At 40.7% G+C, this 25,683-nt stretch overlaps 1 protein-coding gene across 1 annotated transcript in view; it reads left to right on the forward strand.

Moving 5' to 3' along the window:
• zdhhc9 (zDHHC palmitoyltransferase 9) overlaps positions 1-24,407 on the forward strand; it is a 28,150-nt gene extending 3,743 nt beyond the window's left edge. The window contains exons 2-9 of the mRNA XM_085244218.1: positions 5,779-5,939; positions 10,841-10,999; positions 13,343-13,480; positions 13,688-13,734; positions 14,395-14,499; positions 18,590-18,693; positions 18,849-18,921; positions 21,663-24,407. Of these exons, the coding sequence (XP_085100344.1) occupies positions 5,779-5,939; positions 10,841-10,999; positions 13,343-13,480; positions 13,688-13,734; positions 14,395-14,499; positions 18,590-18,693; positions 18,849-18,921; positions 21,663-21,845 (970 nt within the window). The 3' untranslated portion in view covers positions 21,846-24,407. The remainder of the gene's footprint in view (positions 1-5,778; positions 5,940-10,840; positions 11,000-13,342; positions 13,481-13,687; positions 13,735-14,394; positions 14,500-18,589; positions 18,694-18,848; positions 18,922-21,662) is intronic.
• Positions 24,408-25,683: the final 1,276 nt, after the last annotated feature.

Genomic DNA, 25,683 nt, shown 5'->3' on the forward strand with positions numbered 1-25,683 from the left:
GTGCTGATCCTTTTTGCATATCTATTAAACTGGGTATTGCATTCAGTGTGTGTGTGTGTACAGAGGGCTTTAGCATGTACATATCTGCAGAAGGCTTACTTGCAGATAGATGTTTGCAGGTTTGGTTTCTATTTGCTGCTTTTTGTCAACGTGTGTGCATATGTGCATGCGGATTGCCACCTATGGATTTTGGAGGAAGGAACAAGAAACTGGAACATAAGGACAGTGTGTCATCTGTCTGTCCACCACAGGACACTTAGCCACTAGGCCAGAAAACCATATGTGCATGACGATCTTCTTTTCTGGGTATCGGTGCTGTATGTGTGCAGTAATGGGAGCGATGCAGGAGAAGTAGGTATACAGGGATGAGCCTGCAGAGCGAGTGGCTGCAGTCAGAAGAGCTCTTGTAGTCAACCCCCCCAAGCCTCTCTCAGCATCTAACTCCACCCTGTCTCCCTGTTAACCAATCGGAAAGCGGCATCCGGCCAAGGCCAAATGAGCAATAACATGATTTATACCCTACTCAGAGTACGCGCTCCATTTACAGCAACCATGATCTAAAGGCTTTGTTCTCTGGAAGCTTCTCTATCAGAAGGAGAGAGCCGCTCCTCTGTGGAGGGTGGATTTTATAAATCTATAGCTCACAGCCTGCGAGCCTGCTTCATGCAAGGAAGGAAAGTCCACATTATATTTGCATAAATCTTGGGGTGGGGTTGAAGTAGATGCACTGCTATCAAAAATGTGACAGAGATACTGCTAAATAAACACATTTCTCATCAGTCTCAAGTTCACTTGCTAAATATTATATGACCCAACATCTGTGATCCTAACTTTAATCCCACTAAACGTTCCGTGACCCAGGCTCTAATGTTTCATCTCTCTCGTTTGGTATTTAAATGTTGCATAACAAGGACGACTGATTTAAGCCTGGCATCAGAGTATAGTGAGTGTAGTCTGGAGCTTCAGGTTCAGGGGGTGCAAGCTCCCATGACATCAGAGCAAGGACATGTATCATCTTTGTCTACCTGAAGCAGGAAATTCAGTCACGGCTTGATACCGCATACTAATGTATGAGGTGCTGATATCTGCATCGTTTGGATGACTCTTGAAATATTCTTAGATAAGAAGTAAATGTTAAGTGAGCTTTTGGATTTCGTCAGGCTTTCGTTTCTTTGAATATTTATGAGAATAGCATGAGCAGTTTTATTGCTGTGGGAAAAGCACGAGGATCCACGAAAGCTTTTCTGATATCGACTTGTTTCCTGCTTGTATCTTAAAAAGGAGAGAGGGCAAGCAGAGGTTGAGAGCTTTTGTTTTTTTTCCCTCAGCAGTGCCCTAGAAACAGCCAGGCACAGTCTGCAGATGTTTGTATGACAGAAGGCTGTTACTGAGGCCCACTGTTGAGCTGCCTGCACAGCAAGTGCATAATTCATTTGGAGTATGAGTCAAGCAGGCCTGCAACAGCTTACAGCTGTTAAGTATTAATAACGGAAGGGTTTGAAATGTTCGACAAAGGTAAAATGTCATGAGTCACTATGTGTGGCGTCGTAATCCCGGGTTCAGGGGCGGTGTGGCTGAGACGCTGAAGTGATTCTAATTTGGTGATATCACTACTTTAGGAGCTTTTCATCTCTGAGCTTGTGTCATTCTGAGTTAAGAAGGAACTAAACGTCTGCAGAAGACTCGCCTTAAAGCATCTAATGCCCACCCACACCAGGCACAGACATGACAGTAGGAGCAGCAGTAGGTAGTTTATCTGTCTCCTGTGTAATGAGATTTAATTGTTTTATTTTAATGCCTTTATTGTCTTTTATGACCACCAGGTTTTTCCCTAAACGAGTTCCCTTTTATTAAACAAAGTTTATTCGGTGTAACTTCGGTAAAACTCGGGGTCTAATGCCCACTCTGTGATATTTGTTTAAGATTTAATTAGGGGCCAATAAATAATCCAAAGAACATACAGCAAGGCTTTATTTGCCTATTAAGTCAAGGGGTAAACTCAATTGTGATAATAGTTTTGTGCCATGGTTAATAAGATTACAGCCTTTGAATGTGATGTAGGCCTCCTCTGGGTCAATCAGTAACCAATATGAACTACTGCAACTTGTGCAAAAAAAATAAACACTGTAGAAACAAGAGGTTTTAGCATCTCATACCTTCATATAATTGGCAGTGGCACAATTTAAATTCCTTTGTTGTTGTTGTTATTATTATTTTTAATAAATTGGAAGAATGCAGGAATGGTTTAATACGCATATAAGGGGTGAGGTTAACAAATGTAATCTGGTTACATTTTGCCTTTTGTTATGCAGCACACACAGATAAGTGTGCAACTCATTAATTAGAAGACAATTTTGCTAAGAACTATGAGAACACAGTCTGTTTGGATTGTAATGGCAATGCATTTTCTTTATGTAGTACCTTTCAAAAACAAAGTTACAAAGTGCTTAACAAGATAAGATAAGAAACAGCAAATAAAACATCTAAGAGAAGGCAAAGGTCACTCAACATTTGGCTTAGGAATACTAGCAGCACAAGGAGGTAAAAAGTGAGGAATAAAGAAAATTAAAAATAAAACAACAGGTAATTAAAAGCTAGTAGAACGTAGATTGAAATTATAACTAGGAGAAGGCGATTAAACAATTGAGGTGGACAACATCGAATAAACTTCAAATGGAGGCACAGAAAAAGCCTACTTTGAAAAAATATGTCTTTAAGAAGGATTTAAAAGACAAAAGTGAGCTTGGTGATCTGATCTCCTCGGGATGATTATCACGAAAAATGGGTTTCCTAACAGAAAAAGAGTGATCACCCTTGGTTCTCAGTCGAGACAGTGGGGTGACCAGCTTGGCCGAGGACCTTTTTTCATTATTCTTTTCTTATTTTCTGTAATAATCCAAAAGCCTACAGACAAATTCTACTGTGTATCAAGGGCGAGGTGTTTTCTAACTTCCTGGTTGGTTAAAAAACAAAACAAAAAAAAAAAGGCACTCTATTACAAATGTATTATCTCTAAAGGTAGTTCATGTATTTGTAGCATTTCAGTGTAATAGAAGGTATTGTAATGTATTCTCGATGAGCATTACATGAGATGAATTATACTACTGTTTATTTTGCTAAATATAAAGCAGTAGGTAAGCTTAGCTTTGCATAAAATTTAGATATTGTGGCATACCTGTCTCTGTACAAAGGTAAGGAAATCTGCCTTCTAGCACCTCTCAAGTTCATGAAATAATTTCCACACAGGTTGTTTTCACACCTTCACAAAGACATGCTGTTAGAATAGTAAACGGATATTTCATAAATATGAAGTAAGTTGGTTAAGGAAGAGGGTTTGTTAGCAACATGTGCGTGTCAGTTGACAGATATCCCCTCGTAGACGATCCAGTTTTTCCTGCTGCTTCTGTGGTGATTGGTGAACACGGAGTCACCAGAGTGGTGCCGTGACAGCTCCACCCTGCACAGCACAGGAAATTGTCACATCCAGGAAAGATAGGGGGGCTTGATGGGAAGCAATGATAGAGAAGCCTTCCTTGAATATGTTCCAGTTTACGGTTACGGGAATTGCACTTCATCGACAGACTGCATTCCCTCAGCCTGAATCCCGCTCTGTGCGGCCTCTGCACAAACGGCTGTGGGAAACACACCTCGCAGGCCGCCTGCCAGTGGAAATTTCTATTGATTTGATCTCCGCTCCTTCTCTCCATTAATGTTTGAAATGCGCTGCCGGAAAACTGCTCAGACAAGTCAAGCAGGTGTGTGTGTGTGTGTTTGCTTTGTTGTCTTGTCAGAGCTCAGGTATGCTGACAGGGTTCATGTACGTGGTGACATTAAACAAGTCCGCTTTGTTCACTTTTAACTGTATGTCTGCATAGTGAGAACAGAAAACCGACCATGATGATGAAGCAAAACTGTGGGTGACACTGTAGTAGATGAGTAGCTGACATCCGGGCCACCTGTGTGAGGTTATCTGTGTTAAACAAATTAAATAAAACAGGCAAAAGCAATTTATTTTTTAATGGCTGCTGATTTCTCTCTCTTTTCCCCTTTTTGTTATATAACTGCAGCCACTTCAGGTTTAATTATGAGATCACAGATGTGCAATGGTGCCCCTATGTACAGATTTCTGTTATTGGCTTAGAGCGCATTGGATCGTATAGAAGAGCAACTCCGATCAGCAAAATTTGAACTAAGTCAACAACCGTCCACAGTATGAAAAATAAGAGTTTTACCCTCCATATTTTTCATGTGTTAAAGGCTACTTGTTTTTGTTACAATAGAGTGTTGGCTATAACCAAATGTTAACTGTTTGGATATTCTTGTGTTGTATTTGAGTTTCAGTTTGTAGATTCTGATATTTGTTTTTAGTTTGTCCTCCTCGCTGTTGTCACTGCAATCATCCTGCACCTCATTTCTTTGTTGCTACCTTAGCAAATTTGTTGCTAGATTCAGCCGCTTTGTATAACCATTCACTGGATTCTATATTAGATGAAAAGGACTTGGCAGTAAACCACAAGACAGTAGCTTGCTGTTCTGTCGCAACCAACAGAAAAGTCCTCCTCGCACTTTTTTTATTGGTTTATTTATTTATTGGTTTTTTTATTGGTTTAGCAAGAAAAATAAGATAATAAAATAACACCTTCATTTATTTTATTTTTAAGCCCCATTTTTTTCCTTTATCGTGGGCTTTTTTACATTTTCTGTTTAATTTAGTGTAATGTTTGGCGCTTGTTTTATATTTTTATTATGCTGTATTGTTTTAAGATGTTTTTTTATGGTTTGGCTGCTGTAAAATAGTAATTTCCTAACTTTTGAGATAAATATGTTTCTTATGTTATTGTACATAAGATAATTTTTGCCAAATTAGCAGCAAAGGCTGTGAACACTTATGTACATGTTTTGTTTTTTATTTTTAATAAATCTGCGTTAATTTCAAGCAAACTGTTTGTTCACTTTATCTTTATGGGGAATCGCATGTAGAGTTTTGAGGCGAGGCTGTAACATGACAAAATGTGGAGGTACTTTCCAGATGCACTGTATGCAGATGCTGTTTACTGGAACAAAAGAGAATACTGTGTAAATAAAGTGTAGTCTGGTGATCTTGTGTGTGGGCAGTTTTATGCGTGGCATGCTGAACTACAGTTAGTGTTCCTCAGTCCCTTAAAATCCTGTAGTGCAACATTAGAGTCACATTATGAATATATGATTTCAGCCTCAAGGGAGAGCGATGAGGCCATAGAGTTAAACTATTAATAACTGCGTGTGGAAGCCTTTTTGCTGCTGCTGCGCTCTTCTGTTGCAGCACTTTGCATTGCAGCTCACATCTGTTATCAGATTGTGCAGCCGGCCCTTTTGGAGGAGCCCAGCTGGCTCTAATCTCAATGGCCTGGCAAATGGATCCACGCTTCTCCACTAGTACAGAAGGTGTAGGGAGTGCGGCATCGTGTTATTTATTCAAGGCCACGACTTCGGTCTTGTGGTTCGTGACCTTATGCTCTGAACACCAGTTAAAAATATGTGTGGTGTTGTTTTGTTGTGTCCTCTGTGCTCATGGCTTTCCTGAGAGTGCTCTGCCGCTTCTCTTAAGATTATCCGTAGTTATCATGTATTACTATGATGGAGAAATGTAGAACAGGATTTCTTTAATTAATTAATGTGAGAAAAACATGTTTTTCCTCAATCCTGTATGATGTCAAGTTTGCAGATGCGAATATGTAGAAAAGAAAGCAGCTGTTGTGTGCACATTATTTTAAAAACACTTTTCTTTTTCTTGTGCAGATGTCCGTACCTGGCTGTTCATCTTTGTCCCGCCATCCCAGTTTTTGCTGTCCTGCTGTTCCTTTTCGTTATGGCCATGCTGTTGAGGACCAGCTTCAGTGACCCCGGGGTGCTACCGAGGGCCCTTCCGGAAGAGGCTACATTCATTGAGATGGAAATTGGTAAGTTACAGGATTTGCGGACAGACACTCTCCACTGCTTCCCTTATAACTTCATGTGAAAAAGGTTTTCACAGGACTCTATGCTGTCCTATGAAAAATTAAGTACACCCTTACTGCAGGTGATTAAATGATCAACAGCAAGTGTGGGTATCTCTGTAAAAGCACAAGATTTGTAAGTCTGCTGGTCTGGAAAATTCAGGTGTGTGTTTTAACACAATGCCGATGCTCCCAGTAGTGGACTTTGCAGCAAATTCGCTCCAAGGTCAGACTGTGCAATGCTAAGAGAAACTAAAAAAAAACCCCAAAACAAAGTCCAAGAGCTACATCTCAGGCCTTAGTCACCTTAGTTAGATATTAAAGTTCATAACAGCCCAATCAGACAAAGACTGAAGAAGTATGGCTTGTTTGGAAGTGATGCCAAGAGTTAGCTTCTTCTGACTAAAACCACAGCAGCACAGCTTTAGCTTGCATCAGCATAAACCTCAAGACCTCTAGAACTACGTCCTTTAAGGTGACCGACATAGAGATGTTTGGCCATAAAGTGCAAAGAGTGCCAAAGACCAAACCCAGCACTTCATACCATTTGTGGGCTGGGCACTTGTGGGTAGCGTGGCTGAGCGGTCTAAGGCTAGTCTCTCTGGAGGCGTGGGTTCGAATCCCACCGCTGCCATTATTGGGGACAGGGATAGCTCATTAGGTAGAGTGTTCGCCCCATGATTGGAAGGTCGGGGGTTGAAATCCACTGAACGGCTATCCTGAGGCAAGCTGGATTGGTACTCCTTCGATGAGTGAATGGGTTAATGCAGAAGACTAAACAATTTCCTACAGGATTAATAAAGTATACATTTATTATTATCATTGTTATTCTGGAGTCAAATGTGATGCCTGACAGCTAAAGCTGGGCTGAAAGTGGGGCCTTCATCAGGACAAAGATCCCAAGCAGAGCGGCAAATCTACAAGTGAATGGCTGAAGAAGAAATAAAAAATCAAGGTGTTGCAATAGCCCGGTCAAAGTTTTGTTTGATCACATTTGATTAAAAGCGATATCACCATTATTACCATTATCTTATCCACATGTTTCTCAGTCTGGACTAAATTGTTTGCAACATGGCTTTGCCCACTTCTAACAATTGAGAAGAGCTCAGGGATAAACACAAACACAGGAAACTGTTAAAGGAAACAGTGTTTACATCTACAGAAGAATGTCAACACTCTAGATCAAGAAGATAGAGCAGCGTTTATGTCTTTTAAATACCAGTTTAAATTGCAGCTTTGACAAATCCTTAACAGCCTGACAAGACCACATGCTATGCAATTGGGTTTATTTATACTATTACAAGTAAGTTATCTTGAGCACTACTTGTCACTAGCAAACAATGGAGAGACACGACCAGTGACTAGCTGTGTAGCATTTAGCAGCTAAAGAGCCTCAGGCACAGCTGAAAACTAAAGGCTGAGCCTAAAGAGGAGCAAGAACCTGACCTACATTTGGCAGGTAAACACAAGCACGACTCCATGTGAACAGTATTGTTGCTAATTAAGAAACGAACAAGGTTTTTTGTTGCTAGTGCCAGTTGTAGGTGTAGTTGCAGATTTAATTATATTTTTGGGAATGTTTGAAGAGGCTTTATTTGCATGAAATACACTCATTAGTCACTTTGTTAGTTATACGTTGCTAGCACCAGATTGGGGCCTTTAAGGATCAATGTGTTGACAGATGGTCTTCTGCATGTTTATGGTTATTTGAGTTACTGTTGCCTTACTATCACCTTGAAGGAGTCTGGCCATTGTCCTCTGACATAAATGTGGTATTTATGCCCGAAAAACTGCTCTTTTTCAGGGGGTCTTTCTTTGTTGTACAGATGTTCGTACAGGAACATCAGCAGTTTCTGAAATACTCAGAGCGCCCACTCTGGTATCAACGACCACGCCACTTTCAAAGTCACTTAAAAAAATCTTACTTACCCATTCTGGTGCTAGACCTTGTAACCAGGTCTACCCCTCTGCACTGGAGTTCCTGCTGTGTGATTGACTAGATATTTGTATTAGTGAGCAATTGAACAGGTGTATTCTGGTATCTTTTCAAACCTTTGGCTTTTGACACAAATTTCAAAAATACAGTGGCTACGTGATTGTAAAGTTTTTATTATTTAAAAAAACCTCAAAGTAATAAATAGTAAAAAGTAGCATGTGACCTCACCTTGCCAGGTGTGGCAGTCCAGCGCCTGCCCTTGTAAGCAGAGCTATTCAGTATCAGTGCTGATAATGCCATAGTCACAAGTCTCTTATCTAGATACATTTAAATGTTTAGTCAGCGACGTGTCTAGTGGTTATTGCAGCTCAGGTGCTTTTACATCGTTGTCATCCAGGGTGTTGCACACAGCGGCGCGTGTCTGTGTGTCAAAGGACACCCAGAGGTGTGGATTGCAAACTAGGTGGAAGTAGTTAAAGTATTTAGGAGGGATAAAATATTTCACTATATATGTTTGCTAAACAGTGAGCAGACAGCCTCAATCTGCTGGTTTATTTATTCTTGTTATACTTTAGATTGCTAAAAGTTGGGTGTGCTCATCCACAAATGTAGAGCTTAGTTTAAAATACAGTTTTTCACAGTATCCAAAACATACAACACTCTTAGAAAAGAGAAATTGCCCTTTGTTCTTTATGATTTTTTTTTTTTTGTATTTTCATGCTGCTATATTTGTTTAGTATCCAGTGCTCTCTCTTTGCCTCCCTCCCTCCCCGTGTGGCTGCTCAATGTTCTTTGTCTCTGTTAAAGATTCACAGCATCCTTCAGCCAGCATGCGTGTTCCCTCGCTCTGTGTACGAAGCATGGGCGTGGACCGGTCTCTTTTGAGGACAGATTAGGTTTATAAAAAAAGGCTAGGGCACTCGGCTCTCTGGGATTGGGTTAGCTGGCATCAAGTGCTGTTGTCATCATGACCGTGACTCATCGTGCTCGTTCGATGATGCTGATGGAGAACCTGAAACGCATGCATGTTTGTGCTGTTAGCTCTGAAACAATTAGTCAAAGGATGGAAAATTCGCTGCCTATTTTAGTGATCTATTACTCATTTGAGTCATTTCTTTACGCAACAATACCACATCGATCCTCTGGTGATGTTTCGTCGCTTTAATTTGTCTTGAGTGACAAACACCAAACTAATTTACTGGGTGGTTCATATTCAGTTTTTATTAGCTTTTTTTTCTCTCTCTCAGTGAACAATTGTGATTTTTACATTTCAGATTGAATAGACAAGTTATAAAATGTTAATTAGTGAGCTTTCGAGGTGCAGGAATGTGGCGTTCGAGTTGTTGATAGTTGCTACCCTGTGTTTCAGTCTTTATAGTACCACAAACTAAGCATCTGTTTGTGGTAGTTTCATTTCAAATGTGCTGCCAGCAGTGTCAGTTTTCTTTAACCTGAGGTAAAAAATAATAATTTCTGTACTTCCGAAAAGGTAAATCTATACCTTTAAATAACCTCACTGGACATCCCCTCTTTTGCAGCAGACTTGCTTTATGTTTTCTTTGACCTTGTATGTATCCTCTCACAGCATTCCCAAAGCCTTGTACCTTTCCACATAAGACATCTCGGCAACCTTCTTCAAATATGAAGCTGTTATTGACATAAACACTATTTAAGCAGGTCACATGACCGCATTATGCCAGCTTAAATTACGCAGTTTGGTACCAACTTCATCAGCCCACACCTTCAGATATTAAACAGTATGTTTTTATGTGTTAGGATGGCTGTTGTAAGTGTGGGAGTGCTAAAAGCCAGTTGAGCAAGCGAGCAGGGATGTTAAAGAAGCCTCTGCAGCCCCGATGCTCTGTCCCTTCTGCCTGTTAGCAGCAGTCCCCAGGGGGAAAGCTAATACGAGGAGAGGCATCTTCTCGGAATATATAATGCCACGAGCAGATTGAGCTTTGCACTCACAGGGAGTGGCATCATTCCCTGTGAGTGGTGACTCATAAATTTATTCTTCACTACTTTATCCTGAAAGCCACTAAATCCCACATTCTGTGGGTGCATGATGCCAAGTATTTGTTGCTGTCACAATCTATGAATTTATGTCCCAGGGATGTTTTTAATAGAAGCCTGAAAATGTGCTCGTTTCACTGATTTATTTGTGCAGAAACTGCTTTGTTTTACTTAAGAGATCTTCATTTAGGACTCTATACAAATGATAAGTATGCATTTTAGGCTTTTGCCCCTTAGCATCTCTGAACACTTTCTAAAACCCAGATAATTTCATTTCCACAGAAAGCACTTTTAAAAAAAATAAATCTTAATGAATCCCCAGGAAGTCAAATAAGTACGCTTTCTCTTTTCCATTAACTCCACATTCACGCCTGTCCACTGCGACATGTTAATGGTAGATTTCTTCCTCGCAGCTACTCTGCGGGGTTATTCAACTGTGTGATCATCGGCTTGCACGTATAATCTCCAGATCCCGGAGTGTAAGATAATCAGAAACATCCAAATTGTCACAAACAAACAGTATGTCAGAATTCATTTGTTTGATAGCTGCTATGCAGGCATAAGATTACTGTGAAATATGGCCATTCCAGTGATAGGAAGCTGTCCAAATGGAGAAAGATATGGTGCTTTATAGTTGCAAATAAAAAATATTGACAGTTAAACAGCCCACCTATACTGTACTGAGCGACAGTTCTTGGTGAATGACATCCTCAAGGTTCAGCTGTCGTGATTTATGTCACTAATTCTCACATTAGAGCTCCTGTCCAATGCAATCCAATGCACAAATCATGTTTAACACTGTCTGAGGATTTCATTTGTTGCTGTGTTGTGCTGACTGTGATTAAATATGATCTCTTAGAGTAATTTATATTATGTCATCCACATTGATTTAATGTTTTTCTGTTCGCTTCCACAGAGGCTGCCAATGGGAACGTCCCCGCAGGGCAGCGACCCCCGCCCCGAATCCGCAACGTTCAGATCAATAATCAGATCGTCAAGCTCAAGTACTGCTACACGTGCAAGATCTTCCGACCACCTCGAGCGTCCCACTGCAGCATCTGCGACAACTGCGTCGGTAAGAAGTCTCATCTGATCTGCCGTCGTTTGTTACGCTGCTCAGAAAGGCTTCACAAAAGGAGAAAGATGAGATGGGTTTATTTCAGGCGTGCAGAAATAGAAAGGTGAGCAAGGAGAAAAATAGCTCGCTGACATGATGGCGATTACTGATGCCTCATCCTTAATTACCTCCGTGCATTCGTTTGTCACGGTGAAAAAAAGAAATGTTAGCTTTATAAATATACGCAGAAGCGGACGGGATGTAAAAGTTTTAGAAAAACATTCGTGAGGGGATTTATTTTTATTTTTTAGAATGCCCTTTAAGTTTTGAAGGCCGTGCGTTTGAAGGGAGCGTAGACTCACAGGCGACGGGAGAGGAGACAGTGGAGGCTCAGTGAGGAAATAAGTGCTCAGTCATTGTGAACACTGGTTCATCTGTGTCCACCTGCTGTAGAAACGCACACACTCCCAGCGCTAGCATTACACAACTGCATTCCTGTGACCCTCTTTTACTGCAGAGGTTTTTGTTCCCTCCTCACCTTAACTTTGCTCATACTGATGGAAGTCTCAGAGAGAAAACAGCCACTCCACTATTATAAGATGCAAATGCACAGTTTTGTAGTCCTGCACATAAAGTCTGGGGTGAAGGTGTTGGTCTCTGAATAACTGCACATATTTTATTCAGTGACTCACGCTGCAAAAAGAAAAAGAATATGTGAGACTTTTAATCAAGTTTAAGTGCTTATAGATTTATTATGGAGTGAACAGTGTGGATGATTGTTATGCTGCTGCACTCCATATGCAACCTACAAATCTGGGGCAATCAAAGTAAACACAATATGCATAAATGGAAGCTGATGTTTGTCCATATGAAATGGTCTTTTTACACTTGTTTGCTGTTTTGTTTGCATCCCAATAACTGCTAAAATCTATCTTTTACCTGAGCTACTTTTCTGTCTGCTTATATTGTCTTTGGGTTTCAGTAGGGATGCATCTATATATCACTTTGGCCAGTTTGTTAGGTACACCTGTTCAACTGCTTGTTAACATAAATATCAAATAAGCCTGTCACGTGGCGGCACCACGATGCTTTCATCTATTAGAAAATGGTCAAAATGAGCTGTGGAGGTTCAAACTGAGATGAGAACAAAGAATAAAGGCGATTTAAGGTCAGAAAATGAGAAAATATAGAAGTTCTCTTTGCATAAATGACTTATGGATAAGTGACTTATAGTCTTGCCAGATGTCAGGGGAGAGTGTTTCACGCTGACAGGAAGGCAGCAGTAACTCAAATAACTAATAATTACAATCAAGGTATGCAGAAGAACAACTCTGAAAACACAACTCATTGAACCTTGAAGCAGACGGGCTACAGCAGCAGAAGAACACACTGGGTGCTACTCCTGTCAGCTACGAACAGGATACCCAGGCAACAATTTGCACAGGCAAACCAAAACTGGGCAGGAGAAGACTGGAAAAACATTGGCACAATTTCTGCTTTGATATTTAGATGATATGGTCAGAGTTTGGTTAAATGACATGAAAGCATGGATCCATCCTGCCAATCCAACAGAGCACCTTTGGAATATGGTGGAATGGGAGATTTAGGATTTGTGCTAATGTAACAGACTATTTACCATCGTAGATTAGCTGAGGGTTTTGGTTTTAGTGGGTAAAAAAGTGCTAGAATGAAAGTTTTGAGATCACAACAAACATTAGCTTTCATCCTCTGTGCGTCTGTACTAAATTTCATGATTATCCCTCCATTACGAGTTAAGACATTTCAGTGAGAGTCATGCTACTCATATGCGTTTTATACACTCCTATCATTCCTTTCCAGCTCGTTGCTTTACATTTAGCGACTACTTTATCCCAAAACAGCTGGAATACAAATATAGTCATCTTGGGTCAACATTTGCATTGTGTTCCTTAAATATAACAATCATCCACGGGTCCACTTGAATCTACAAACCGGTTCACATCCTGTCTGTTTGCCTCCGTGTTTACTTGATATTGTTGTGAAACTTCATCTGGGGATTGCAGCGGTGTCGGCTGCGGAGGAAAGTGTAAAGTAAGATGTTTACTTTCATTGTCCATTTGACCCTGCCCTGCTTTCATATGGCTCTCCTCCAGCTGATAGAGGAGCAGCCACAAAGAGGAAGCGATCACTATATTTAGATTCAGAAGCTGAGGCATAAAGCAGCCTTTGACTGAAAGACTGTTATTGAAATTTGTGTATTTTTAACATTCCTTTGATTCCCAAAATTGTCTACTCTCCAAGAAGGCTTGTTTTTCAGGTTCTGGAACATTTTACATATTTATAGTTCCCCTTTTGTTCTTTTTTTCTTCTTCTTTCCCTCAGACCGTTTTGATCACCACTGTCCATGGGTGGGCAACTGCGTGGGCAAGAGAAACTACAGATACTTCTACCTGTTCACCCTGTCACTCTCCCTGCTCACCATTTATATCTTCACCTTTGACATCGTCCACGTGGTCATGCGTAAGTATCCTGTCATTCAACTGGCCAATCAGAGAGAACACATGAGCCTAATCTGTAGCCACACCACATCATCCTGCTTCCTTCTTTTACTGAACATAGGATGAGACAGACAAACTGAAAGAGTATTTCTTCATATGGATGATAAGCTCTGGGTTTATTACCTTAATAACAATAATGACCTTGTGATTTCTGTTTCCCTGTCCACAGGCTCAATGAATGGTGGCTTTTTGAACACTTTGAAGGAAACACCTGGAACATATCCTTTAAAACTGAGTGTGTGGGTGATATGTTTGCTGGATTTTCATGAACACCAAAAACTGTACAGCCTTTGCCCAACCTTAGCATAGCTAAGTTAACAGAACTCTCATTACTTGAATGACAAAAACTCATCCTGCAATTGAAGATAAGCCGCTAAACTGTGACAAATAAAAAGAAAAAAATTACAACTTGCTCATATTTTGCACAGACCCTTCTGCAAGATTCTCATTATAAAATAATTCACCTGGAAACACTCTAAAATCATCCTGAGACTGTGGCATCAGGCCACACACTGGGATAATCTTAGGCTTGTAGTTACCTAGCTACAGCCCGTTAAAACCTGCAGATTCATTGATGAGAGGCAAGAAATAAGTGTCTGTTTATCTGCCTTTTCTCATGTTACAGAAATATTAGAAATTTTAATGGAAAAAAATCTTTAAAGTTGTTTTAATTAAGTTATTTCTAAATGGTCTTATTTTTTCTCCTTTTTGCACAGTTAGAAGGTAAAACCGCTTCTTTCATCGCTCTGTGTTCTTCCACTGACATTCACTGCCTTTAATCATGTTACATAATTTTTTTTGCTACGCTGTCTGCGGTTTAATCAGTAACCTCGAGTCAGCCAGAAACATCTGTTACTGTTTTCTTAACTGGAGCTCACTGTGCTGGAGGTGCTGGTGTGTTTCTTCACCCTGTGGTCAGTGGTGGGACTGACTGGCTTCCATACCTACCTGATTTCTCTCAACCAGACCACCAACGAGGATGTAAGTACTTTTTTTATTCTTGTTGTTTTTTGTTGAATAACTGCTCAGGTCTACAGTTCATTTTGGTTCGAGTCGAGTCTCAGTCAGTCCATTCTTTATTATTTATTATTATTTATTGTTTTCATAAAAAATGAAGATGGAAAATGACAGATGAACTCCTGAAATAATTAGGCAGCAATTGCTTTATGAGCGCACATACAACATTGGTTCCCCTGTACCCATAAAAGACTAAAACAACTGAGAGTGAGAAAACTGGGAACTCTGCATGCTCATATGGTTCGACATTTCAGTTACAAGGCAGGTCCCAGCTAAAGCATCTCGTGCTCTGTCATCTTTTTTCACTGGAATGGAGACCGTAATTTGCAAATTAACATCATGTAAGATGAGACGAGATGGTCTGGGACATTCACAGCAGTAGAGTGGACAGAGCAGGAATAAATAGGTGTAGCATAATCTAACAACAGAAATACTATATAAAAACAACTAGAAGAAAAATGTACGCTCTAAAAAGCAGAAGAAATATATGCATTAATAATAATACAACTGACATTTTAGATGCCTCGTAGCAGCAAAAATTGAATGTTTCATAGTGCAGTGGCTGCATGTTAATAGCAGCAAATACTGAGTATCACACATGTGTACCTTTAGTGAGTCTGACAGCACCTGGGTGAAAACACCTCCCAAATCTCACCTTCACACTGTCACTGAAGGAGTTGCTCATAGCTGTCAGAGTGACTTGAATGGGGTGGGAGGTGTTGTTTAACGTGTGATGACAGTTTAGCCACCATTCTCCTGTCACTCATTACCTCTACTGGACCACTAACTCCATTCACACTTGTTGGTTATTGAGGCCATACAGTCATTAGGAAAGTGTTTACTGAGGCGATCCTGCAGACATCTGAGTTATTTTGGAACCAAAGAAGTGACGCACTGCAAGTCATTACAAGAATACAGATTGAGCTGTGTCCATCTTTTATGTACAGTCTATTCTGCTTACACTTTGACAGACTATTATCTCATTTATTTTATTTTTCCAAGTTTTCTGCAACTATACTCTGATTCTTCAAACTTTATTTTTTGTCACATAACAACAGAAATCGATATTTGGCAGAATCCAGTGAGCTGCCTACTCTGTAGGCTGCATTTGCCAAGCTGATCCTACACAGTGTTTGGAGCATCAGTTTAGTGTTCGAGTGGGTTTCATAGACTTTAGTCCAAGTGAACCGCTGCTCAGACCAGTTTACGTTTACATTTCATTAAATCCACATGTGGCTTAACACATCTGGTCAAGCTGCATCTGGATTAACACAGAGACACATTTACTCGTCTCTGTGTTTCTTTGCAGCCTTCTCATTTTTGGAGGAACGTGTACGACTATTTCAGCTCAGAGGAAGGCGATAATACAGCTAAAGCTGTTTGTTACCTGCCAGAAACCCTCGAGGGGAATATGGAGAGGCGTTTATTCTCAGTTCTTTAATGCCCCATTAGGAGGACTTAAATGCTTCGGGGTTGAACAAAGTCCAACCCCACTGACCAATAATAGAGATGAAGATAAACGCACATATTACAGTAATGCTCGGATTTTTAAGAGTGATGGGTTAGATGTGTTTTCTGGTGAGGTCTTGGTTTATATCTTGAAGGTAATGGTCAGGTGGATACATAATTAGGATAAATCACAGTTTTAGCAACATTGTGATCGGGCAGATTGGCTTCCTGTGGCTGTAAAGATAAACATGCATCACCGTGGTCCAACACTACAATTTCTAAGACCAGAGAGCTGTTACCTTGACAACAGCTCCTCCTCGTTCAGCGCTGAAGGACAGAGGGCTGGTAAACTGTAGCTCGTTAAAACAAGGTTGGTATATTGTAAACAAAAGAAAAGCAAATAAAGTGTCTGACGACCAACAGGAAGAAAACAGAGACATAAAAAAATGAGATATTAACTCACTCTCATTTAAGAGATTGTACACACAGAATTCACCAGCTTGTTTGTTATTTTTCTGTAAAGGTTAATGCTTTATTTTTTATCTAAATCAGGAAGACTGAGACAGAAAACCACCAGCAGGAGCAGCTTATTCTGCTCAGACTCTCAGCCATGCGACAAATTGTTTGCAGTTGGACTCCTCTCAGCCAACCAGCAGGCTGATGGAGTGTAATGATCTAAAAATATGCACAAAAAGCTTCTGTACTTAATAAAAGCACTGACAAAATGAAGCTGAAATAAGTCGAAAACAGACGCGCCGGTCTCTTTCTCCCAGCTTGCCAACTACATTTAGAAAAAGCTTCTCCGGCTGAATGAGGAGGAAAAAAGTATTGATTGGTTGGCCACATTAGCACTGAGTCGTTATTTAGTCACTGCACACAGAAACACAGAGTCAGGCTGATGCGAAGCAGATGATGAGCGGCGGACATGCAGGTGGATGAATTCACAAAGGGAGTAATTTGCGTTGCGTCTGTGCAAATATACTGACATTAAACAGCACGTGTTCTTTAATGGAGGCTTTGTTAGCCCAGATCTAACTGCAGAGGCTCTGATGAGAAGCAGCAGCAGCGATGTGGTGGGAGGTTCTAGATGGCTGAAAGCAAGAGAGTGCACTCATACTTTGTTGTAATGATTAATTTATAATTCCCCTTCTTCTTTCCTGTGGGATGGCTGGCCTCATTTTTTCCCCATTTAATCTGTGATAAAGCAGTGGAATGTGCACCTAAAACGTGTAACGTTGCTTCAGGAGTTGAAACAATAGCTGTCAGCCCAGCTGTTTCAATATCTGTGATTGGGCTAATAATAGATGCATCGATACCTGCAGGGGCCGGGCACGGCGCCAGAAACACTGCTGTGGCAGAGATGAGGAGGGGGAGTGAGAGGAGAGAGGGAGGAGAAGGCAAACAGGGGAAGGAAGGCACCTTGAGTGTTATGGTTGCTCTGGTCTCCCCGTAGGACGACGCATGCTCGATGAAGTGTGTCACACATGCAGACACACGGAGGCATGTGTGAGGCGCCTTGTGTGCAGGCTCCTGACCTACATCTATGACGCCTAAAATAAAGCTTTTTGTCCGTCCTGCTGGAGGGTCAGGGAGTGCATGCTCTGCTGCGAACAAAGAGACGAGCCTTTACAACTATTACAGATGCATTCAGAGTCTGTTTTATCTACGTTTCCTGTTTTTAAAAAAATCAAATCTAATGTGGCTCTAATGCAAAATCTGCAAATAATTGTTGTCCACATTGAAGGTCATTGGATTATAATGGAAATATTTGTTTTCTGTTTTGTGTATTTTATTTTATGATGTTGTGTAACTGTGCCAGATTTATTCACACGAGAATTTTTTTTAAAAATCTGCACTCATTGCACTTTTTGTTAGTAAATGCAGCAGGGGGGTGATTCCTCTGGTTCCAAAAATGAGCTGTATTAAAAGTATCTAATAGCTTGTTTCAGGTCTTATTTAATGGAAAATTATGTTAATTTTGGAGCTAAATAGACTATAAACTTGTGCATGATTAAGGTCCAGGTTTCTCTTATATATGAAAGCAGTGTCCTTGATTTCTTCTTTCAGGTATTTAAAAGAAATTTGTTTTAAAATCTGTCTTTGCAGGAAATATTCCTAAAGATCCTAAAAAATTATAGGCGGTGTCAATAAAATGATGCACAGATTTGTATTTGTATTAAAAAAAAACAGCTATATATGCATAGCATAGCATATATGCATAAGTAAAATAATCGTTTAACCCCTTAAGCCCCAAAAAAGCTGCTGTGTAGTGGTTTTATTGCAGAAGAAAACCTTAGTATGAACTCAGATTTTTAATGAATGAATAAAGTGGTTCTAATCTTCCATTGCCCTGCCTGTTTGTACCCATCAGCACATAGATTTCCCAGTAAATCAGTATTCATTAACTCCTGACAAGCTAGATTTTAGTGGGTCAAACCCAACACTGTGGGGATAACTTCTATAAATGGAAGTATGCTTTTGAATAAGGTATAAGCACAGGGAAAATCTTCATGAAAGAAAAGTGAGTGCTACTGCGGACGATTGATAGTTTGGTAGGGTTTGCTTCTTCACTGATTTATGTTGTGGTGAATTTTGTTTTGCATAGATTAAAGGATCCTGGTCGGGAAAGAACAGAGGCCAGAACCCTTACAGCCACAAGAACATCATCAAAAACTGCTGTGAGGTGCTGTGTGGCCCGACATACCCGAGGTAACTGCTTATTGTATCTTAGGCTCACAGTTTTTGGGTTTTTTTTGGTCATTTTGTCAGTGCAAGACTGTTTCCCGCACTGTTGTCTGAGCTTGGTGGCATTGCTTTGTTTTGGTGACTAATGAGCAGAATGATTGCTTCGTCTCACCCTACAGCGTCTTGGACAGAAGAGGACTACTGCAGGAGGATACACTCATTTCCTCCAGCAACCCCGTGCCACAAACTACGGTGAGTGCCCACAAACACACCCACATGCACTCTTTCTCATTGTAGTCTCCTCATTCAGACACACTGATTCGTGAGTGGATGGAGGCTGCAAAGCACAGAATAATGAATATAGAGCAGACATAAAACAGTTGAAACCACTTAGAATTGAGAGAAGAAAGGAAGTGTGTGTGTGTGTCAGTGTCAGAGAAGGGCCATTTTGTGCCTCTTCTTAGCATACAGATGCTGGCGTTTTGCATTCACTCGTGTTTGTTCCACTGCTTTTAAATGCGAACAGGACCACTATAGTCAGGATTATTTCCATCTGCAGTAATTTATATTGGGTATTATAGCTCTGTTCTGGGACCTCCTCGCCCTTTTATGTACAAAAATGGAGCAGCAAGACCTGCACAGAATAGAACACTGGTTCTGGTTAAGCCAAATACAGCATGAAAGGGGGAGATGAAGCGCAAGTGGGTCACAAAGTGGCTTGCAGATGCACAGCAGCTGAGGACCGGTGAAAGCCACTTAAACAGCGCAGCCTGTGTAAGATTTGTTGTTTGTATGTGTGGACAGGTATCAGCTGAACTATTAGCTAACATGTGCTTTCACTGAGATCACGTGATCAGCTGGGATTGAGGCTGAGCTTGACTTCAAGATCTGCTTTTTACTTTTAGATATATTTTGTGGGCTTTTTAGGCTTTTTTTGATAATGTAGGACAGTGGAGAGAAAATGGGAAAGACCAGGGAAAGGTGCACAACAAATGGCCTCGAGGTGCTTTTACCTTATGGCGTATGGGTCGCCTGCTCTATCCAGTTGGCTAAACCGGCGTCCTGTACACCTGCTTAAACTAACACTATACAGAGCAGGCATTTAAGTCTTGGAAATGTTAAAGTTGCCCAAGTGAAAAATCCTGTAACTGTCGCTGTGTCCATCCATGGTGGTTTAATACTTTTCTAGTTGTGCTGCAAACAATAATTGCATTTTTGGAAGTGCACTTACTTTTAAATGGTGTGTTGGGATCTTTTCTGTGCCTATATGGGTTCTCTCCAGGCATTCCTGCTTTCTTGCACAGTCCAAACACATGATTTGGTTGTCTGCATCACCGTGCTAGCCCTGTGGTGGATTGGCAGCCTGTCCAGGTTGTCCTGTGACAGATGAGATGGGCTCCAGCCTCCCTGTGACCCTGAATTGAATATGCACTTGGATGATTAGTGTGTTTTGCTGCATATGAAATCATGTATACTATATAATAAATGTGTTCTGAGATCTCAAAATGGACATCGAAACAAATACATGGTGTTCAAAAAGATCTAGATGAAGTACTCAAGTTGAAAAATCTTTACTGGCATACAAAATGATGAGACAGCGGTCAGTGAAAACCCAAATCACCAAGCCCTTTGAGGGATGGATTCAAAATTACACCAAAAATCAAAGTTAAGATTGTTGAAGTTATTGTTTTTGATAAAGGAATTAGTTCCAGCAAAGGAAGAAGAATCACAAAGAGATTTTTATAAATTATATAGTTTTAAAAATGGTACTAAAGAGGAAATCCACAGCTTGCACTTGAAGTAAACCAATAAACGATCCAGCAGTACTCAAGCACTTCACGGCATTGGGTAGGTGTCTTCTCTGTGAGCTTTTTCAGGTTTTATTGTTTTACATTGATATTTCTACATTTATTTTATTATCTGACTGATTTTAACTGGGTTCGGAAAATGTGATGAGGCACACGTTTGTTCATCAAAGCCCAGAATAAGCTGTTACTGTAGTACCAATAAAATAAAACAACACAACTTTCAACTTTGAATTTGACTTCAGTCTTTAAAAAATTAAAAGCTGAGCCAAAGGAAGTCAGTACAATATCAGTAACGCGTGACCTTTTAGTACTCTGTCGTCACTGAGCTGAACTATAAGTGGTGATTTTAGCCGTTTTTCCACTGGAAATGAGCGTCAGCCGACAATGTTTTGATGGAATGACTCAGTGTATCGCTGCTATTGCTTCATTACAATCTGTTGTGATGGCAATAACGACCTCTGTTGTACTCGGTCTTACCACAAAGGCTTCTGAGTGCTTTAGCGGGTGTTTTTATGTCACAGCATCACAGTTGAGCAAGATGCAGGCACAAAACCTGCAGGTGTGCAGCTCAGATCAAAATGAAGGCGGCATTCAGAGTTGGGTGGGGTCCAAACCATGAGTTCAGAGCACGCCGTTTTATCTTTTTGTTTTTTAATTTAGCAGCTCTCTATCTCTTCCTAATATAGAAAATGTAAATGTGATAATAGTATATGAATTTCTAATATAAAAGGAGCGACTGTGTTGTCTCCACCCAGTCTGGAACAAAAGAAAGATTCGCCTGTTTTATGTTCTTCTTCCTGTTAATCATCTGATTCAGATCAGTTTGTCGTTACTGCATCTTTTCAGCTTGCTGTCCTCTAGGGAAGAGAATTGCACATCAATTCCAGTTAATAGCTGGTACGAAATTGCTCAATCTATCAAAACCGTGTGCCGCCCAAGTCTAACAGCTCCTTTTAATAGCAGTGGCATGTTTGGGGTTTTTTTTTTTTTTGTTTGTTTCTTTGGGGGGGTTGCTGTCAAACCGGTGGCAGTCAGGCTTTTGCACACCCAAGTCAAGTGCAAGTCTCACTTTATTCTAACTCAAAATAATATTACAGCATTGATAATACCACTGATTGCAGCAATATTGGCACTGCTATAAACCCCACAGTTTCAGTGACCATGTTCATTGTCCTCTCCCTACAGAAAACCACAGCTCCGCTCATCCCCAACGAGCACACACCTGATGATGCCAAGCCGAGCATTGCTGCCTCTGCGGAGAAGAACGCCTCCCCGAAAGAGGAGCACCCTGCAGCTACGAAAGTCCCACCCCTGGCTTCACCCGAGACTGATGCAGAGACTTCCATCGCCAAGGAAAGGGCCCATTAGCTGCATTAGAGGGCGGCTCTCATCGGGGCTGCTCCTCCAGCATCCTGCCTGGTCAGGAACTGAAGCATTAATAATCAATGTCTGACTACTGTGAGGAGGACTCAGTTATTCTCCGACTCCTGCCCATCAATCCCTCAGAAGAGCGGAGATTTTGCTGCAGCTCCTCCTCTTCCCTGCTTTTTCTCACTGGTAGCTGCAGAGGAGTTTGATTGACATTCACTCCTGCAGGAGAAGTAATTAAATGGAAAGTCAGCAGCTTCCCGTCTCCTGAACACTGCATGGAAAAAAAAAAACGCATAGGGGGGAAAAAGCTGCTGGGGTGCCGCAGAAAAGACACTCCCCAAGCTCTCGACAGCCCCTCAGTTCGCCCGTGGGCTTCCTCTGACTGTCAGTACTCAAGTATGTTTATATTTAAAATAGCGTAATGACATTTATTATAAGAGGCCAGTTCAAATATCCTTGCAAGTCTCTGGCAAAAACAGAAGCTATCACTTCTGGACATGTGTACAACTTCATACATACAGTCGGTTTATGTTGTGCATATATTACACGCCCTATGCAAACCACAAGAAGGCTGGAGAAGCAGCTTTGAGAAGAGTGTGGTGATAAAGGGTTTCACCTTTCAGTCGGAGCTCCTGATGTCCAGGCAGCAGGAGAACGTGTGAATCCTTAGCTGAGAAATTCATTTAAGGCTCCTTCCAGGCAAAGTCTACCTTGTACTCTGATACTGCTGCATTCAAGTACTGGTGTCACTGATGTGCATCTTCTTAACAAAGTGATCTCATCCAGACCAACGCCTGTCCTTTCATTTTTTACGTTATTTTCTTTTTTATCTAATCAAGGATGTAGTGTGCCATCGGCGCTCTGAAACGGATGACACTGAGTCACGCACATTTAAAGTCTCATATGTGAGAAAAGGCCTGATGAGCGTAGAGACACTCGTAGTACCAGTGCCTTAATGTAACGGTTGCATCCATCTGTAGCAGCTGAGGTTCACCAACAGAGGAGCCCTTCAAATCATTAATCCAGTGCTAACCTGTGGAGGTGATATAAAGGAAAAAGCATGAATCTTCTACTTAACACTACAATTTTTATGTTGTTGACAAACTGTGAATTTTCCAAATCTGAGAAGGAATAATCACTATTTAGCTGAAAGGATCACAGAGCCCTGTGGTGAGTTTATGTTGCTGCGTTTTAAAATATCGCAGGTCACTGAAAAAGCTTGTGAGAAATAAACAACTAAGCAAAGCCATCTTTTAACTGCAGGTTGCTTCAGCAGCGATAGATGTGCTGAAAACTCAGCTGCTGGGTGAGGATGAAAGAACGAAGTGTGTAGCCAGAGTTAATTATTCAGCCTTTGAGCTCCTCCTGATCTTCCTCCCAGTCCTCTCTCTTCCTGCCGTGTTCTGCCTCTGTAGAAAAGTCTCATATCTTACTCCTCTCCTCCTTTTACTTGCACAGTTTTTTTTTTGTACAGTACGCCCACGACCGGTGCAGCTTTCGCTGCAACCAGCTGTGTCAGGCTCATTATCGCAGAGAATTTTTTTTTAAAAAACAAACTTTTATCCTCACCCCCCTACGTGTCTTTTATTTTGCTTTGGTCACAACGATCGCCTGAGGGTACAGCATCTGTGCAAAGACCAATCAGAGAAGGAGTCAAGCAGATCCTTTGTATTAATTGATGTTAGCTGATAGTGAGAGTTAGTGATTGTGCCGTATGCAAGACAGAGTTTGTGTTTGTGAAATACACTTGTGTAGAAGTTTTAGCACCGTATCAGACTCTAAAATCAAGGGTAGAGAATAAAGTTTAGGGTGAATTGAGGACGGGGCATGCCATCATTTTTATTTAACTGTCAGACTTTACAGCTTTAAAAACTTGATGGGGTAAAAGCATTAAAACTTTTTCAACCAATATTTTGTCGGTTCATTAACTCGTTCATTCTCTAACTGTTTCAGCTCTTGAGGAATTCTTTCTACCTGCTCTCAGGTAATCCCTGACATGTCTCTGTTGGAGGATGCTGTGAAGTGTGTAGTTGTGTAAAGAAGTGTAATTACTGAGTATTTGTTTGGAAAACTCAGAGAAATGCTAAAATTTACAGTAAACCGAGACCTTTTTTTCTTTGTTTTCAACTAAAGCTGAACTTAGTGGGCTTTCTTGTGGAAAGTATTTAAAGATAGTTTGGTGTATTTAATTGTCACCGAGAAGCAAGAATGTATGATGTTCGATTTTTGAGAAGGGGGGGAAAAAAAAGGGAAGCTCGTGATGTTCAAAGGGAGGATGAAATTTAAGGTTTAGCTGAAAGTCTGCAGACCACAGAGAGGCCGAGCTCTTGTATTTATTCCTGTTTTCAAAGCGGGATCAGACGTGAATGCTCTGATCTGATTATTACATTGCATTATGTATACAGATACAGTACTATACCGTTGATGGAACACTTATTTATGTCCACTTTGTTTGTTATCAACACTGTGATATATGTATTTCATTCAATTTATTCACTTCTTTTTACATGATCATTGTGTCTGGTAAATAAAAAAAAAAAACATGTTGTCTTATTATAACTTTGTTAACGTTTTCTTCTGTCAGTGGGAGGCTGCTCAGTTGTTCTTATTTAAAAAGCATTCAGCGGGAGATTTGTTTGATATGCAGGGTAATCACAAACCGCTGAATCATGGAAGAGAACGGTTAACACAAAAAAAGAGAACAGATGGGGAAAAACACCCTTTCATGGAAGCTTGTTTATATCACTGAAATAAATAAATTGGCATCATAAGTCATAATTTCAGTTTATGTAAAAAAAAAATAATTCACTATTAACTAATACATTTTGAGATGATTCAAAATTTTAGCTTGCTGTCAATGTTATTGTTGCACCGTTTGTCCACAGCATGTCTTTTATCCTGTCTTCCTTCTCTCACTCTAACCAATCACAGCAGATGGACCCGCCCCTCCCTGAGCCTGGTTCTGCCGGAGGTTTCTTCCTGTTAAAAGGGAGTTTTTCCTTCCCACTGTCGCCAAAGTGCTTGCTCATAGGGGGTCATATGATTGTTGGGTTTTTCTCTGTACCTATGAAGCACCTTGAGGCGACTTTTGTTGTGATTTGGCGCTATATAAATAAAATTGAATTGAACTGAATTGAATTGAAGAGTGCAATCTGCAAGCTGTTGGCAGTCACAGATGGTATAATAAAAAATGAAAGTAGGCCAGTTTGGAAAAGTCAAGAGCAGCGTTTCCATCTTTGCCATCTTGGTTTCAAAAAAACAGGATGTGACGAGGAGGACCGGCCAGAGCTTGCTCATTGTTCCCACTCATTGGCTAATGACTTCTAATTGAAGTTGTTAGCTGACGTTGTTGGGGTCAAATCAGAAAGTTATCATTTATAGAGCTGAACCAAAGATATCGCCATCTAGTGACCTGTCCGATAAAATGCGCGATTATTGCATCTCTTTGTGGCTTCATTTTTATGATCTGGAATTTACGCCACGCTTACTGTTTATGAAGTACTTTATCCCAATATGCTTACTTTACTTACGTCTCCCAGAGTTTGTAAAAGTAGAATAGGAGTCAGAGGCTTCAGCTATCAGCCCCTCTACTGTGGAACCAGCTCTCAGTTTGGATTTTGAACAAACAGACATGAGACAGACATGTTTCCGCTTTAAAGGTTAAACACAAACTTTTCTCTTTGAGGCTAACAGTCAGGGCTGGATCAAGTGACCCTGAACATCACTTAGTTATGCTATAGACTCTTCATGTGACTCCCTGACTCCACTCACCACTTTTCACTTCCCATCTGTTTATCTGCCACTGCAGTGTGTCACAGTTATTGGTTTTTATTTA

This window comes from Mchenga conophoros, linkage group LG2, assembly GCF_057382185.1.
Source record: "Mchenga conophoros isolate Kocher_MC1m ecotype Shallow Benthic linkage group LG2, M_conophoros_male_GT1.1, whole genome shotgun sequence".
Lineage (NCBI taxonomy): Eukaryota > Metazoa > Chordata > Actinopteri > Cichliformes > Cichlidae > Mchenga > Mchenga conophoros.